A 17,748-nucleotide genomic window follows, 5' to 3' on the forward strand; every position below is an offset into this window, starting at 1 on the left:
CCCTCTTTTTCCCTTTCATTCTTGCTCTTTTTTTTCCCCCTGAGCCTCACACACACACACACACACACACACGCCTCAGTCTTAGTTAATGAAGTAATGGATATTCACCCTATGTGACAGATGGGCCGCTAGCGGCTGCACCCTTGTTATAACTCGTCAACTTGTGTTTACCACTCAGCAGGAGAGCCTGTTTTATTTTACGCAGGAAGCGCTCTTCTCTTGTCTTGAACACTGGGTTTAGGGTGTACAGAGATGTGGACTGACCTAAGGGAACATCCTCCCACATGTATAGCTCCATCACCCATGGCCCAACTGATCTCAGAACAGACACAGGCCTCATTACCTTATTATAATAATAATAATAATAATAAATAAAAAAATAATAATAATGCGCTACATTTATATAGTGCTTTTCTAGGTACCCAAAGCGCTTTTACATATGGAAGGGGGAATCTCCTCAACCGCCACCAATATGCAGCATCCACCTGGATAATACGATGGCAGCCATATTGCTCCAGAACGCTCACCACACACCAACTTACTGGTGGAGACAGAGTGATGAAGCCAATCCGTATATGTGGGGATGATTAGGTGGCCATGATGGACAGAGGTCAATGGGCAAATTTGGCCAGGATGCCGGGGTTAAACCCCTACTCTTTTTCCGAAGGACATCCTGGGATTTTTAATGACCACAGAGAGTCAGGATCTCAGTTTAACGTCTCATCCGAAGGACGGTGCTCTTTGACAGTAATAGTGTCCCCATCACTATACTGGGGCGTTGGGACCCACACAGACCACAGGATGAGCACCCCCTGCTGGCCTCACTAACACCTCTTCCAGCAGCAACCTAGTTTTCCCAGGAGGTCTCCCATCCAGGTACTGACCAGGCTCAGCCCTGCTTAGCTTCAGTGGGCAACCAGTCTTGGGCTACAGGGTGATATGACTGCTGGCTAGATAATTATGGCTGCTGGATAATTACTGAAAAGTGTGCAAACAAGTCTAAATAACAATATATATCATATAGTATCTAGAAAAAAAAAACGTGTAAATGTGTGTTGACAAGTATGTTCATTCTAGTTTTAGATAATTTGAAACTCCATTATATTTAGTTTTTAATGTAAACCTGCTTTCAGATGGTGATACACAAATATGCACATGTCCACATTCAGGCATTTCATACTATGGGCTTAAACAGCTCACCCTTTTACAGCAGATATACTTCACAAACAACTGACAATCGTGACCTAAATATGATTTTCATTTACAATAATAAATCCTAAAATTCAGCATTAGTAACTCAAGCGGGGATCTTCCATTCTTCGCTCATTTTGAGTCAGGCTTGTGAATTCAGTGAACTGTTACCTGGAGACTCGCTCTGAGTGGATCATTTGAATCAGTGAGTTGTTGACTCAAGAACAGATGCAATCGGATCAGTCCAATCCACAAATGAATTCTTCAGTGCGATTTGCGAAACGATTTAACAGGTTCATTAAATAAAAGAATCAGCTCATTCACGAATTGGACACCGCTATCGCATCTCTGAGCGGGTGACGATTCCTTCAGTTCAAAAGAACGTTAATGAATTAATGAATAATGTTTTTATTAATAACTAGTAAAAAGTACAACATTATGCTCTAGAATGTAGAAGTAAAAGTTTCCCAAAATAAAAAGTGAAATAAAAATACAATAAAGTGTATTTTTATTTTATATTTTTTATTTGATCCCAAATCCCAAGGGTCTTGGTTCAACCCGTCAGTTTTTGATTGGATGGGGACAGATCTGAATGCAAGTTTGCGTTGATTGTAATAAAGGAGCGGGGTTTATGATGACTAAATGATTAGAGAAGTCCGGCTTACGTCACCAGAGAGAAGCCTGGCATTGACGTTTTAATTCAAAATTACAAGGTCAAGAAAAAAGACCATGTAGGTAGGTCAAAACCTGCCTTGCGCATTGACTGTTTAAATGTGATTGAGTTTATAATGTTTGTATGTGCCTGAAGATAATTGCGACTTTTTATCTCACAATTGCGAGTTTCCATCTCGCAATTCTGACTTTATTTCTCAGAATTGCGAGATATAAAGTCAGAATTGCGTGAAATAAAGTCGCAATTGCGTGTTATAAAGTCAGAATTGCGAGATATAAAGTCAGAATTGCGTGAAATAAAGTCACAATTGCGTGTTATAAAGTCAGAATTCTGACTTTTTTTCTTGCAATTGCGACTTTATATCACGCAATTCTGACTTTATATCTCAGAATTCTGACTTTATATCACGCAATTGGGAGATATAAAGTCAGAATTGCATGATATAAAGTCGCAATTGCGTGTTATAAAGTCAGAATTGTGAGATATAAACTATTCTAAGGTAAAAAAAAAAAAAAAGTCTTTTTTTTCCCCTTAGAATTGGACTTTATATCTCACAATTCTGAGAAAAGATGTCAGAATTGCGAGATATAAACTCGCAATTATGTTATAAAGTCAGAATTGCGTGATATAAAGTCAGAATTGCGAGATATAAAGTCAGAATTGCGTGATATAAAGTCAGAATTGCGAGATATAAAGTCAGAATTGAGTGATATAAAGTCGCAATTGCGAGAAAAAAAGTCAGAATTCTGACTTTATAAGACGCAATTGCGACTTTATAAGACGCAATTGCGACTTTATATCTCGCAATTCTGACTTTATATCTCAGAATTCTGACTTTATTTCACGCAATTCTGACTTTATATCTCGCAATTCCGAGAAATAAAGTCAGAATTGCGAGATGTAAACTCGCAATTGTGAGATAAAAAGTCGCAATTATCTTTTAAAATGTTTTATTCAGTGGCAGAAACAAGCTTCCATAAATTACTTATTTCATTCTCCGCTAAAAAGCAAAAAAAAAATCAGTCAAAATACTCAATGTATTTTGAAGATTGACAAAGTGAATTTTATTATGTACAGGTTTTCCGCTTCAGAAACTAAATTTGTCAAATACACTTTACTGTCAGTGCTCTCAGTAAATCCAGTTTTTTTTTTTTCTCAGACTGTTTGGATACCAATTACCACATAATTAGGCCAGTTTAACGGTGTGTGACAGTTAGGGATCGTGGCATTTTTTTATGAAAATTCAGGCTGTGGAGTGACAAAGAAAAACAACAAGAAGTGAAATAGGCAGAGAGTGACAGAAACTTGTCGGCTCTGATGTCGCACGCTCCGTGGCAGCCAGAGCAAGAAATCTATTATTATCCGTCCTGTCTGCACGTTAATGTTTAACAAGTCCAGCGAAGTGACAAGCCGCCGCTGCAGCGTAATTGCTAATCAACGGACAGTTTTATTCCCTTCTTGCCTAATGAATTTGGCTGAAATGAGGTGTGGGCGTCCGGACCCTTAACGGGCAGTCAGCCGCCACTGATGTGCGTAGGAGAGGAAGGTTAGTGCTCGTGTCATAGTGCTAATGTGCTCGCTAACACTCCAAGGGGAATTTAGCTCACGGTGCACTTTTTTTTCTCGCTCTCCTCAAAGTGTGCAAATAAACTGTACGTCCACTTGAGTACAATATAACAGAGTGTGTTTTTTTTGTCAGTGGGAGATTTTTTTCAGACAGTTTTAGCCCTCTCTTGCAACTCATAAACAAATTTTCAGACAAACATGTTTTATTGTATGAAAGAAATGAATAAATGGATACTTCAACAAGTGTTTCGGTAATGAAGGTTTAACTGTGCATCTCTGTTTTTTTTTTTTTGTCTCTCAGGGCATGTTGTTGAAAAGAAGCGGCAAGTCACTGAACAAAGAGTGGAAGAAGAAATATGTCACGCTTTGTGACAACGGAGTCCTCACGTATCATCCCAGTCTGCATGTAAGTGCCAACACACACACACACACACACACACACACACGTGTATTGCATCTGCCTTTCTCCTCATCCTATTGGTCCAGCCCTGTTAATATTGTTCTCTATTCGCCCATCACTGCAACATCCTGTTTTTTTATGTCCTTTTCACTGACGTTTAACGGATTATCGTGTCCGCTTCAGTAAGCATGGTGTCTGATGACACGGTCTTGTCCTTAATTACTGCCTCATCTGTTTGCACACGGCTGATGCTGTTGATGTGTAATATAACGCTGTAATAGCTTGTCATAATCACCAGCTTTGACGACCTGTTTGCCCACACACCAATGGAAATGGCCGTCTTTTATTGGTTGTTTTCCTCACTGGATTTTTTTCGGACTACAACCAGACCTTATTGTTAGCACTAACCAATCCCTGAGTAATTCTACAAATCACAGATGCAAATGAAAAAAAAACTATAGAATGGATGGATGAAGACATGGATAGCATATAGTCATAGGTCAGTTCTTGTACAATTTAAGATAGTAAGACTTTTGTGAGCTGTCGCATATTATATAATAATTATCCTTGGGCAGCTAAAGGATTGTGTTTCAGGACCCAGATTTAACATTAAAATGATCCAAGTGGCCACCCGACACAGTATCAAAATTGTTTATTGTACAAAAGTAAACACAAATGTCCTCAGCAACTTTAAAATACATTTTCATGCTCCCTGCAGCTGTTTTCTTTTTTGTCATTTACTGAATTTGAAAACCTTTGACTGGTCATTTAAGATGCATTTCGTCATTTTGAGAGGAAAAAAATATGCATCTGGACAAAATAATAAAATAACGTGTCAGGTCTATAATATTTTAGCAGATCACAAGTGCACAGTGTCTGTTCTTTCTCACAATATAGTGCTATTTGGACGGGATTAACTTTACGAGGGTAGATGGAGTAATGTAATTTTACCACGGGACGTCTGTAATATTAATGGGCAATTCGCACGGGATAAGAAATCTCAGCAAACCTAGCAGAAGTGGGAGGGGTAAATCGATTTGCGCATCGCCGTCACCCTCCTGTCATCATGTGCATATTACGTTGCTTCCTGATATCATGTGCGCAAACACATATAACCTATATTTTATAACGTGTCCCAGCATCTAGAACGCAATTGAATGCTTTTTCAAGAGCCTCCATACTTGGAAAACCGTGGAAAACTACTTTTAAACAGGATTTGACAAAATATTTACATTCAAATTTACAGCGGGTCTATTCGCACGGGATTAGTATTACCTGAGGTAATTTTTCCGGACCTTTTTACTGAAGGTAAACAGAGAAGCTCTGGTAATAATTACTTCACCCCACCTCTCCATATCAAACTAGTCCCGTCCGAATAGGGCTTATGAAAGCTAAAAAAAATAAAATAAATTGTGAACATGTAATACTTTCGTTTAACTTTGAAGCACAGGTAACAATATTTTTAATCTTCTCACATCATTTTTTTCCCCTCATTTTTGTCCACCCAAACACTCAATTCATATGATTTGCATTTACGCTTCATTTGTATTTTTGAAGCTTGAAAATGTTAAATGGATGCTAAATGATGAAATTTTTCTGGTAAAGTAACCTTTTAATGTAAACTAGGTTTGTTCATTGTTTTTGTTTTGTTTTTGCATATGGATATTTAAAGGTGGGTAAACCTTTTTACTTTTATATCCTAACTTTGCATAAGTATGATTAATTACATTTGTATTATTTGTTTTTAGATTCGAACCCTTAAGAACAGACTGGGTTAAATGCCCTCCTGACACACTGATACAGATTTTAGACCTGCAATTTTGTTTAATTTTTTTATCTTATTTCCCTTCTTTATTTCCAGTTATCTTAGATACTGAGCCCATGGATTTTAGATGAGTACAAAGGGGCCACACCTTTAAATAAAAAAAAAAGAAAGAAAAGAAAATAGTTTGTCAAATTCACTGAACATAATTTAAACTCGCATGCATTAATTCCCTAATTAACAACCTCATCAGGGTGAATTAGAGGAAGTGTGCGTCATCATTTTCCGTCCCCCTCCTCCCTTTGACTGTGAACAGGTTCCTCTCATCAGCAGGTGTCTGCTGCACAGGCATCAATTAGAGTGTTTGCGGAGGCTAATAGGATGAAACTCAATCAGGGCTCTTAATTGCTTAACTATGTAAAAAAAAGAAATCACATTAATGCAGCTGATTAAGTGGATGGCAATAGATGCAACCTAATTTGTGAGGGGAAACATATCCCAAATAGCTCATCCATGTTCACATCCATTATAACCACAACTTTTTTTTTGGCACATAACTATTGTGCGTTGATTAAACTTGCACTGTTTTGTTAAACATTACGCGATTATGCTTTAGCGCAGTACGGTTTGATAGATTCATCTATGCAGAGCATCAATTTTAAATGCACATCTGCCCCTGAAGAGGCCAGATGATGGGCTTTTTACCAACCGTTAACATTTGAGCACTCCAACTCCCTAAACGAAATCCCTCAAGTGGTTTGCCCGTCCTTTATTTTAAATCGAGAGTTACATATGGACCAGTCCCCGGAGTGTATGTCCTACATGGAACACAATAACATACGTTCTTCAAAAGAGCAGCTACGTGGGGTGTTTGGCCTTAATGAGCAGGGGCAAGGCTTTGATAGGGAGCGCGTACCACCCGGAACTGCCATACATCAGCTGAGTGCCAATCAAAGACCTGAAGACTCTCTGTGTATGTGTGCTGTACCGAGCAATTTACGGCAAGAGTATAACATGTCCATCCCTCACTAGAGGCCAACAAAAGGGCAATTCAAAGCCAAGAGCTCTCAACACGGTTTAACAAGCCACAGGAGAGCCCTTCAGGAGTGGCGGGCCAACAGCTTGCGGCTGGTAATTGCATCCCTATTAGCATTGAGTAACTTTCATCATCAACGCAAGCAAAGCCGTGCGCGAATCCAGACAACGCAGTTAGAATCCAAACACATGCTGGCGATGGCATGCTGTGATCTGCGGAAAAGGAAAAAGAGATTTCACATGTGCTCTAAAAAGCATTAGCTGATTTTCTGCATACAAAAGTGCATTTCTTCACCATGAATTTCAATTATGTGGATATTGATTTCTTCACCTCCAGAGGGTGGGAAGGATTAACTGTATGCTGACAAAATAAATTTAGTTGACACTTTTCATCCAAAGTGTCCAGTGCTGTTGGAGTAATCTTTTTGTCATTTTTACCTATAGGATTATATGCAGAATGTTCATGGGAAGGAGATCGACCTGCTTCGGACTACAGTGAAGGTTCCAGGGAAGAGGCCCCCCAGGGCCATCTCCACATGTGCGGCCCCCAGTCCCAAAACCAACGGGTTGACCAAGGACATGAGCAACCTGCAGCTTGGACAGGCACCAGGTAACGTGATCATGCTTTTTAAAAAAAAAAAAAAATTATTTGCTTTGCTTTGCTTTTTGTTTTATTTTGCTTTTCACTTTGCTTAGTTTAAATTTTCAATTTTATTTAATAGAATAAAATGTATACTGGCCATTCTTTCAGGGTGTTTTTCTGCCCATTGCCTGAGAAGAGACCCTACATATGGTAAATTAATGGATGTATAATAAAATCTATCAAATTTAATATATATTCATAAAAATTATTTATAATACATATTAAAAATAATATAATACATTTCCTAGAAAACAAATGTATTAATGTGTCTTAATGTCATTATAATGGGCCTCAGAAGTGCACAGTCTTCATTAGTAGAGAATTAAACAATTAAGTTATTGTTTAGTTATTCGTATACACACTCATTGGATCAACAATCCTTAAGCCCCCCAAGGAGTGTTAAAGACCCTACTCAGGCACATACACACACACACACAGCACCAGAAGGACCAAACTAATAGCATGAATATTCAGTGACCCATAATACATGTACTAATTATTGTCATGAATATTAATGCAATCAGCGCTCGTTCTCCAGTCAGGCAAGTCCGAAATGAACACTAATGAGAGGGAGAGAGAGAGAGAATGAGGGAAGGAGGGAGGCTGCGGTAGAGGAGAAAAGAGAGATATTTCACAGTGTTAAGGCAGTGAAAGCTTTTGTAAGTCGAGTATTTGACTGTAGGGCTGGATCACATGCACCTCTTATTCCTTTGGTCTTAACATCTCTTTGTGTGAAAGCTGCCATTATCCACCGAATCCATTATAACATGTCTTCACACACTGCTGTTCTTGCACTGTGTGTGTGCGTAAACTTTGCTCTGCCCTCACACAAGCATAGTGTTTATGTTTTTCCTCCAGATGGCCATGGATGTAAAAATGTAGTATATCAGGCCTCTCCTGAAGTACGCTCAGATTTTGCCATTTACCCAAAGGTGCTGCCGTCTGATTTATCCGCTACAATGGAGATTAAATTGAGTCATGACATTTCATTCAGTCGAGTTTGCAACGGGCCATTGGAGGCCCGTGGGTACACCTTTTTCCAACAACATATTAAAAACCAGAAAAAGAAATGTTTACTGAACCCTTTTTTTTTTACTACATCGAGTGTTTTGTGTGCACTGACTGTAGCTAGGGCAAATAACAAGTATCATCACATTAGCGTTATTTACATTATGTTCGCTGCTATTGGACAAACTGTTAAATGGTTAGTTCACCATGTCGTTCCAAACCCGTAAGACTTTCGCTCATCTTCGGAACGCAAATCTTTTTGATGAAATCTGAGAGCTTTTTGTCCCTCCATAGACAGCCTACGCAACTGCAGCTGTACCAATGAGGTTCGTTCTCGTGTGTTACGCAGCACGTTTGAGCTTCCGCAAGATGTTTGTCCTCACGTGTCATTTAGGTTTGGCTGAGCTTTTGTTTGTTTGCTGATCAATGTTTCTATGTAAGTAAAAGCCTAAATTAAATCTGTTCATCATAAAAAGCGATAGTCTCTTCAGAAAATTTGGACTAAACCGCTCAATTCATATGGATTAGTTTTCCGATCTCTTTATGAACTTTTTGATGCGTCAAAGTTGCAATTGCGTAGGCTGACTATGGAGGGACAAAAAGCTCTCAGATTTAATCAAAAAGATCTTCATTTGCGTTCCTACGATCAACAAAAGTCTTAAGGGTTTGGAACGACATGAGGGTGAGTAATTAATGACAGAATTTTCATTTTTGGGTGAACTGACCCTTTACATTGTCAGAGTTGAATTTCATCTGTTGGTAAGCCCAGCAGCCTTATGGTTGATTTGTGTTTGAGTCAGTATTTGCACGTCATATAATATCTTTCTCACATTTGTTTGTGCTCAGTTGTGCTGTAATCTTATTAGTGCGATTAGATATGACTTCCTATGATGTCCACTTTAATTTCCATGCGAGTCAGACAAACCTCTCCCACAGACTCACGGTGGTGATAATTAACCTTTAAGTAATCTGATGTCACTATTTATGCTCCTTGACGAGAACAAATAAAGAAGTTTGGTGCATGTGTGTTAGTTATGCTTATTATTATTGTCGGACTTGTTACCAAAACTATTATGAAGGCAACAGCTAATTAGGGATGCCTTTATATTACACCTCTGATCGATTTCAGTAAGATAATCTTTATTCTCTTGATGTGGATGGTATTAAAATTACATACTGTTTTGTTTAAATAAATCAAAAATAAAAAAAAGATAAAAAATAATAATAATAATTTTAAATGCTTCAAGTGAATTTAATCATCACAACAATACGGTGTACATGTACGATATAAAAATAGATTTGCTAAATATTACATTTAACGGGGGATAATTCACCTAAAATTTTAAATCATCGTTTACTCATATCACATTTATTCATGTCATCTCAAACCAAGACTTTCGTCCATCTTCGGGACACAAATGAAGACATTGTAAAAGTAATCCAAACAAATTGAGATGTTTAATCCAAGTCTTCTCAAGAAGACACTTTAATTTAGGATTTTATTCACATATAAACATTGATAATTGAATTTTAATTTTGTTGGATGAAATTATCTCTAGAATTATATATTTTTTAAGATGAACTTTGAGCAATAAATTATGGCAAAGGTAATTTAAATGTAAAATTACCATACACAATTAAATATCCAATATCGACCGATACTGCTAAATTAAAATAAAAGAAAAAATTATCATCAGCTCATAACCAATATTAACTGGAGTTTGCAAAAGAATGAAATCAATACATTATAACATCAACAAAAACTAACTGGCATTACAGATAATTTTCAATCAAATTTTGAAACAGGATGAGTAACAACTCTGTAAGCGCATTGGGTGTATTAGAACAATGGTGTATTAATTATCATGCATCTCTCACACAGGATCTGTGACCAGTAGTTCTTCAGCGTCTCAGATGGCGAGTGGCATCAGTCTGGTGTCGTTTAACAGTCGGCCAGACGGGATGCATCAGCGCTCATATTCTGTATCCAGCGCTGACCAATGGAGTGATGCCACAGTCATCGCCAACTCAGGAATCAGCACGGGTAAGTGTCGGACATGTGATGCCTCCTCAAACTGCCGGGGGGGGGAGAGGGGCTTTTGGGTTGTGTACTTGTACACATATTGTTGTCTTAAAGGTTTTTCTTCAGAACAGAGAACAGAACCTTAAACAGCGATTTGTTATCGTATAGTTGTAAACGCACACATACACCCACTCCACCTTTCATTGATCCTTGTGTCAAGCTCTAATGCTGCTTTAACTGTTTATCAAAGTAATGGCCACTCAGGAGAAGCACATTACCAAAGGCCCATCTGTCGACGGCGAGTCGCTAGCAGAAGAGAAATGTTTGGAGCATGATGTTTATCAGTCTGTCACCTTTCTGTTGTCATATATAATTCCATACTTGGCTATTTTTATGAAATCTCTCATGTCTGCAAAGCCACAGGGGGAAATGGGAACACACAGATGGAAGTCACTGTTGGACTGACAGCTGTCAGACTCCATGTGTATGTGTGTGCTGATGAACTGCAATGACATGGTGTGACTTGTTTTAGGCTTGTCGTTTGACCCTTGTCTGTAGTTGCCTCTGTGTTTATCCCTGATAACGATTAAAGCTGTGAAAAGCTTAAACGGGCTGCGCAGCGGGACACTACACGCACACAGCTGAGCCACAGAACCCCACACATGACGTCAACAACAGAACTTGTAGTGTGGTACTCGAAATACATCCGTCGTGTACACACACACACTACCAGTCAAAAGTTTTGGATAGGTAAGATTTTTAATGTTTTTAAAAGAAGTCTCTTCTGCTCATCAAGGCTGCATTTATTTAAAAAAAAAAAAAAAAAAAAAAAAATGAACACTAATATTGTTAAATATTATGACAATTTAAACAGCATCATTACTCCAGTCTTCAGTGTCACATGATCCTTCAGAAATCATTCTTATATGCAGATTTGATGCTCAAAAAAACAAAAGAAATTCAGGATTTGATGTATAGAAAGTTCAGAAGAACTGCATTTATTTGAAATAGAATCTTTTGTTACATTATACATGTCTTTACTGTAACTTTTGATCAATTTAATTCATCCTTGATGAATAAAACTATTGATTTATTTGATTTTTTTCCTCCAAAAATGGTATTTCCTTTTGAATGGTAGTCTTTAATGTTACAAAAGCTTTCTATTTCAGATAAATGCTGTTCTTTTGAACTTTCTTTTCATCAAAGAATCCTGAAATAAAAATGTAAATAACTGTTTTCAACATTGATAATTCTTTACTATATATTCACATAGAAAACAGCTGTTTTAAATTGTAATAATATTTCACAATTTTACTTTTTTTATTTTTTTTTATCAAATAAATGCAGCCTTGGTGAGCAGAAGAGACTTCTTTTAAAATCATTAAAAGTCTTAAGATCCAAAACTTTTGACTGGTAAGGGCTGTCAACAAATTAACGTGAAATTAACGTTTTATATAGTTGATTGATTGGTGAAAGCAGGGCAACAGCTCCCTAAAATTCAAGATATTGCTGCAAAAATGCCCCTGTATGAGTTTTTGTCTCATATTTACATAAGTTAAGCAAAATCACAGGAGTGCTTTTTTTCTTACGAATAGCATGCATGCAAATGTGACATTGATTTACAACAGTTCAATAAATAAGTTAATATTGTGGTATTTTTTAAACATAATATTGTCTGTTTGTATTGAGCGAATCAATCGGGTGAACCAATGATTCAATGGCCCATTCATAAGAGCCATTTACTTCATTCCTGAATGAATCAGCCGTTTGAACGAATCGAATGAATGAATGACTTACTCGTTTAGACATTTACTGCCACTATTTTTTTTTGGTTTTTTTTGCATACCCAAACTGAGACCAATTTCTGGCCTACTGCATTTAACATTTCCTTAAATAATGGCCATTAATGATAAAATAATCTAAAGTAAGCAGAACTAGAACTGTGTATTGGCAACAGTCAAAAATACGATACGTTTCCCAATGTCTACGCTAAATTTTACCTTAGCAGAATTTAGTATAACAGCTGTTTATTAAACACTGCATACTATGCCATTGCTAACTAATTTGCTAACACAAACTAACACACTCTCTACATTTTAGAGAGCTCTAAAAATTAGAAGCGTTCTAAACTAATCCGCTTTCTTCACTGTAGCTCACGCACTCATATTCAGACATTCACTCACATAGAAACATTCAGCAACACAGAAACTTAACGTTGCCCTGCTATTTTTTATTAGTAAGATAGCTTCACCACTGAAGAGCTACATTGTCTTTCTCAGCAAGGAGTTAGTAACATCACTGTTTTTGAATCAATTAAACTCACTGCTTCACTGTGAGAGAAACGAGGCACAGACTGAGGTAATTCATACATGCACATTCTTTCTCGCTCTCTCAGGCCCGTAAATTAACACAGACTTGATGTATTACACTTTTTTCTGTGAACAGAATATCAAACGCTAAGATCGCAAAGATCGCTGAACTGCCAGCTTACCGGTGTTTTCAGAAATCTAATTTACATGAGCAGGCAGACCATATTTACTTCCAAATAGTAATTAATCCACACTGAACCGAATTCAAATCCATAGTGTAGTAACTGCTTAAAAGTATGGATTCAGTCAGACATGGTAAGTAGAAAGTACTGTTTGTATACCTGTCACTTTGTGTGGAATAATTGCGAAAACATTTGCTTTATAGTGCATTGTCAACATTTTCAGAGTTCAGCATGCTGTTTGCAGCAAAAATGGGTTTAACAGCGAAACACTTAATCTCAATTCTTCTGGTACACAGCACTACATAAATATATGTGCTGTGGGAAAAAGCCTATTGCTACTGTGCCTTTAAGAGTTCAGTGCAAATTCCCTTTTCACATGTGAAATGAAAAGCACTCAAACTTTTGGTTTGCTGTAAAGTTTATTGTTTGCATTGCCCCATCTGTCAACAGCCTTTTTGCAAAGGCTCCATTACATTTGTGAACAGTATCCAAATACAGTCTGTACTGAAAAGCCTATTTTCACAAAGTGATCCCTTTAAGGGGTTTGTATAATACTTTCATAATTACTAATTATTTATTTCTGTGACAAAATGGTCATAATTTTCAAAAGAACAGAAACAAAAACATAAATATCCACTATAGTATGAACAAAATGAAATGGAGCGTGTTTACATTATTAAAAGCAAGCAAGCAAGAAAAAAAATACAAATGTTAGCATACATTGATAAAGAAGCTTCTCTTTAACATTACTGAAAGCGTATGAATCCCTCTCTGTGCGTATCACCATGTATATCAGTGTCGTCAGCAGTGGAGTTAGTGATTATCACTGCTTCAGTGATATTCAGGAGGGTTGTTCGGACACTGCGGCGCTCCGGAGGGCTCTGTTGTGAGGTTGTGCGAGTTCTCGTATCCTTCCCCCCAGGAATCTCTTAAAAATAACCTTTCTGCTGGCTTAATGATGTGTCTGTCCACGGCCTGACTGGATCAGATCTGATGTCTGGATGACGGTAGTGCCGGACGCTGACTGCTTGTCACCTCTTGCCCCCAGGAGCTGGCGGGAATGAGATCTTGTCTTTCTCCTGAGAGAGATAAGTGGTAGCAAAGTAATTAAGTGACGTTCCTTGCACTGCACTGAGAGGGAGAGACTGTTAACTAACCTTTAACCTTTTGTTTAGTCTCTTGTTTTTGTTTATCCTGGAAGCTTAATTATTAATTTATTTTCTTAACTATTATTATTTCCTGCTTTTAGAATATTCTGATATTTTGTTATTGTCCACACATCAAACAAAGATATTTTCATAGTGTCCATTTCTGGTGGTCTATAAGCTTGCTTATTCATTTCCCACGATGTAGTACTTGGCACTAAACAGAGATTTAATTCAAGTATAAATTTAAGATCATAAAAAGCCTTAAACAGGGTTGTACATTAACTTTATTTGCACATAGCTCTGGTGCTACAGAGGTTGAAAGTTTTGTAGCGCAGGACGCACAGGCCACACAATTGTAGTACAGGTCCGTACAAAACGTCTGTTACCATCTCTGAAAACAACCACAAGTTGTGCAGTTAATTTTCCTGTCATCATCTAACTCGCTCGATTAGCTGAGGGAAATGGCATATAGAGGGAAGCGCATCTGAATTAGTGTTATTAACTGTTCCCTTAAAATTATAAAAACCACCAGGTTTGTTGTGCTTGTTTTTAGGGCTACATTTTGGCTAAAATATTGTTTTTATATATTAATATGACTAATAATCATCATCAATAATAATAATTACCATATAATATTTTTTAAATAAAATATTGTTATATCTTATAATAATATTTGTATAAATATATTAAACAAAATAATAAATATCACTATTGTAATAACTATTTATAAATCATTAGAAAGGTCTAAAATTGTATTATAAAATATTCAGTTATTATTAAAGTATGTGACATTAATTTCTTAATTTTTGTCCACTATAGTGTTATAATTAAAGCGTATAACGTAACTATAACGTCAAAATTAAAGCGTCATGGCTGAGCATTAAACCTATGGAAGCTTGTTTCCGCCACAGAATAAAACATTTTAAAAGATAATTGCAACTTTTTATCTCACAATAGCGGGTTTACATCTCACATTTCTGACTTTATTTCTCGCAATTGCGAGATAAATTCAGAATTGCGTGATTTAAAGTTGTAATTGTGTGTTGTAAAGTCAGAATTGCAAGATATAGGTTAAACTATAAAAATAAACTCGCAATTCGGACTTTTTTCCTCATAATTGCGACTTTATATGTCACAATTCTGACTTTATAACGCAATTGCGACTTTATATCATGCAATTCTGACTTAATAAAACAATTGCGACTTTATATCACACAATTTTGACTTTAGAACACACAATTCTGACATAAAAAGTCAGAATTGCGAGATGTGAACTCGCAATTGTGAGAAAAAAAGTAAAAAATTTATTTTATTTTGTATATGTTTTATTCTGTGGCGGAAACAAGCTTCCATACAAACCTGCAAACTCAATGCCTTTGTTGTATTTAGGGGTTACCAGGGTAACTGCTATATTTTTGCTGTTCCATAAGTGCCACCTACTGTCAGAGAATGAAGCTGCATTTTTATTTGGCTGGTAGATCGAAAAGAAGCTAATGTGCATTCAAAAAAACTGAACAATTAGGATAAGATCATTTTATTAAAAAAAAATCATTTTTTTACTGTAAAGTTGTTTAAATTGCCAGTTTACTGAACCAAGCTGTTTTGACCTGAGATCATTTAGATATGCAGATGTCTTTAAAGTGTAATTGTAAGAGAGGGTCAAAGTTGAAAAGAGTTGACACTCGGCTGTGTGCTGTCTGAATGAGTTGGACCACATCAGAGCAGACTCGTTCTGACTGGACATAGCTGCCATTTGAGAAACTCAGCCTCAGTAATGAGCTCTTTTATTCCAGAAGAAACAAAGCCAAGTCCGTTTAAAGGAGATAAGATCCCCCTCCAGTGATCGTTCTCTCTGTGTCTTTTTGTCCCACTCCATGTTGTCTCGAGGGCATGGGAAAGGCAGTGACATCCCTGTATCTTTACCTGGAGCATCCTTTGCCCCAAGCAGACAGTTGTGCACAAAAATACCCCCTCTGTCCCTCCCTCCGTGGCTACAATGAGTGTAATGAGTGTCTCTTTGATTACATCTGCTGTGTTTAGGTGCTCTGGGGCACATGATTTTGGTCTGACTTGCCTTAAGATAAATGCTTGGCTGTTCTCATATCAGGTCACCCAACTTGTTGAGTTATGCACCCGTGTTTTTTTTTTTTTTTTTTTTCTTCTCTTGTCTGTTCCCTTTGACTGCCCTAAATGTTTTCTTGCTCTCTCTCACTTACTGCATCATACTCCTGGTTTACCCCTTTACTTTTAGTTTTAGTTTTTTGACTTGCCCCAGTAAGCAACCATGTAGAAACCACCAAGATTGAGCTAGTAATGGCCTAGCAACATCCAAGAAAATGGATGTGGCAATTGCCTAATTTTTTTTTTTTTTGTTGCTTTCACATTTATGCTACCGTATAAAAGTTTGAGGTTGGTAAGAATTTTAAAAATTCACCAAGGATGCATTTATTTGATTAAGAATACAGTTAAACAGTAATATTGTGAAATATTACCATTTTAAATGACTTTTTTTAAATTCTAATTAATTTCTATGATGGCAAAGCTTAAAATTTCAGCATCATTACTCCAGTCTTCAGTGTCACATGATCCTTCAGAAATCATTCAATATACTGATTTGGTGCTGAAGAAAAATTTCTTATCATCAATGTTGAAAATAATTGTGCTGCTTTAATATTTTATATTTGTTTGAGATTCTTTGAAGGACATGTATTTGAAATTTTCACACTTCACTTGTCTTTGCTGTCTCTTTTGATCAAATTAATGCATCATTCCTGAATAAAAATCGTAACAAAAAATTGAGTGGTAGTATATATTACATGAATAAAACAAAGTAAAAAGGCCCTTTCACGCTGAGCCCGATGCAATAAAGCGAAGCGAATAGGTGCCGCTGACCAAGAATGCATTTTCCTTGTGTGTGTGTCTTGAGGTTTTTCCATTTGGCTTTAACCTCGCCTGCTGCACAGCATACAATAAATTAAGATAAATAAATTATGGTCCTACACCAGAAACACAAACTATCTATAATGCTTTTAAAAAAAAAATTGACCAAAACATCATAAAATCGCAGATGAGTAACAAATTGTCAAGCTACACTTCACAATTTATTTATAATAAATTTATAATTTGTTTTTGCTCAAAACCCACTTTAAAGCATCATCGAGTGCTTGTAATAACTAACGCTCGATATCTAAAGTTCTTTTTGACCATATAATGGACAGACATGTATTAGTTGTAATGTTTTATAATGGACAGAACGTTTTGCTAGACCTGCTTACCATTTCTCATGTAAACATATTTTATGGTTGTAAAAATAGCCTGAACCGCATGAAAAACAAACAGAACATATATCTTGGAAATCAGCGCTCTGTACGCTGTTTCAAGCTCATCATATCGCCTAATTCAGTGGAAAAATTATAGAAATTATATACTGTATAAAGAAACATATATGATAATAAAACTGTTTTCAGACACCAGTGATTACAAGAACTCAACATCCATTCTCTTCTCTCTTAAAGAACACTTTTCTTGTGTGTTTACACTGGTTTTCACTTTTCTTGTGTGTTTACACTGGTTTTCAAAACAGCACCACCAATCTCATATTTAAATGCGAGGCTGACTCTAGCTACTTATTCGTCAGCTCCTTATTCGCCAGCTCCTTATTCGTCAGCTCCTTATTCGTCAAACTATACATTCCACCTTAAAAATGTTTGATGGTTGTCAACCCCTCCCCCTCAGTGCTTTTGGACATATTTTTTAAAGGAACATTTGTACAGTCGGGAATTATGAGGCTGTGGATCCGGCAGCAGTT

General features: G+C 36.8%; 1 protein-coding gene across 3 annotated transcripts in view; it reads left to right on the plus strand.

The window, feature by feature from the left end:
• agap1 (ArfGAP with GTPase domain, ankyrin repeat and PH domain 1) overlaps nt 1–17,748 on the plus strand; it is a 199,318-nt gene that overhangs the window by 135,466 nt on the left and 46,104 nt on the right. For all 3 annotated transcript variants that reach the window (XM_081381520.1, XM_081381521.1, XM_081381522.1), the window contains exons 9-11: nt 3,732–3,836; nt 7,072–7,237; nt 10,161–10,322. In XM_081381520.1, the coding sequence (XP_081237646.1) occupies nt 3,732–3,836; nt 7,072–7,237; nt 10,161–10,322 (433 nt within the window). The remainder of the gene's footprint in view (nt 1–3,731; nt 3,837–7,071; nt 7,238–10,160; nt 10,323–17,748) is intronic.

The sequence above is a fragment of the Scardinius erythrophthalmus genome (assembly GCF_964197995.2).
Source record: "Scardinius erythrophthalmus genome assembly, chromosome: 12".
NCBI classification, from domain to species: domain Eukaryota; kingdom Metazoa; phylum Chordata; class Actinopteri; order Cypriniformes; family Leuciscidae; genus Scardinius; species Scardinius erythrophthalmus.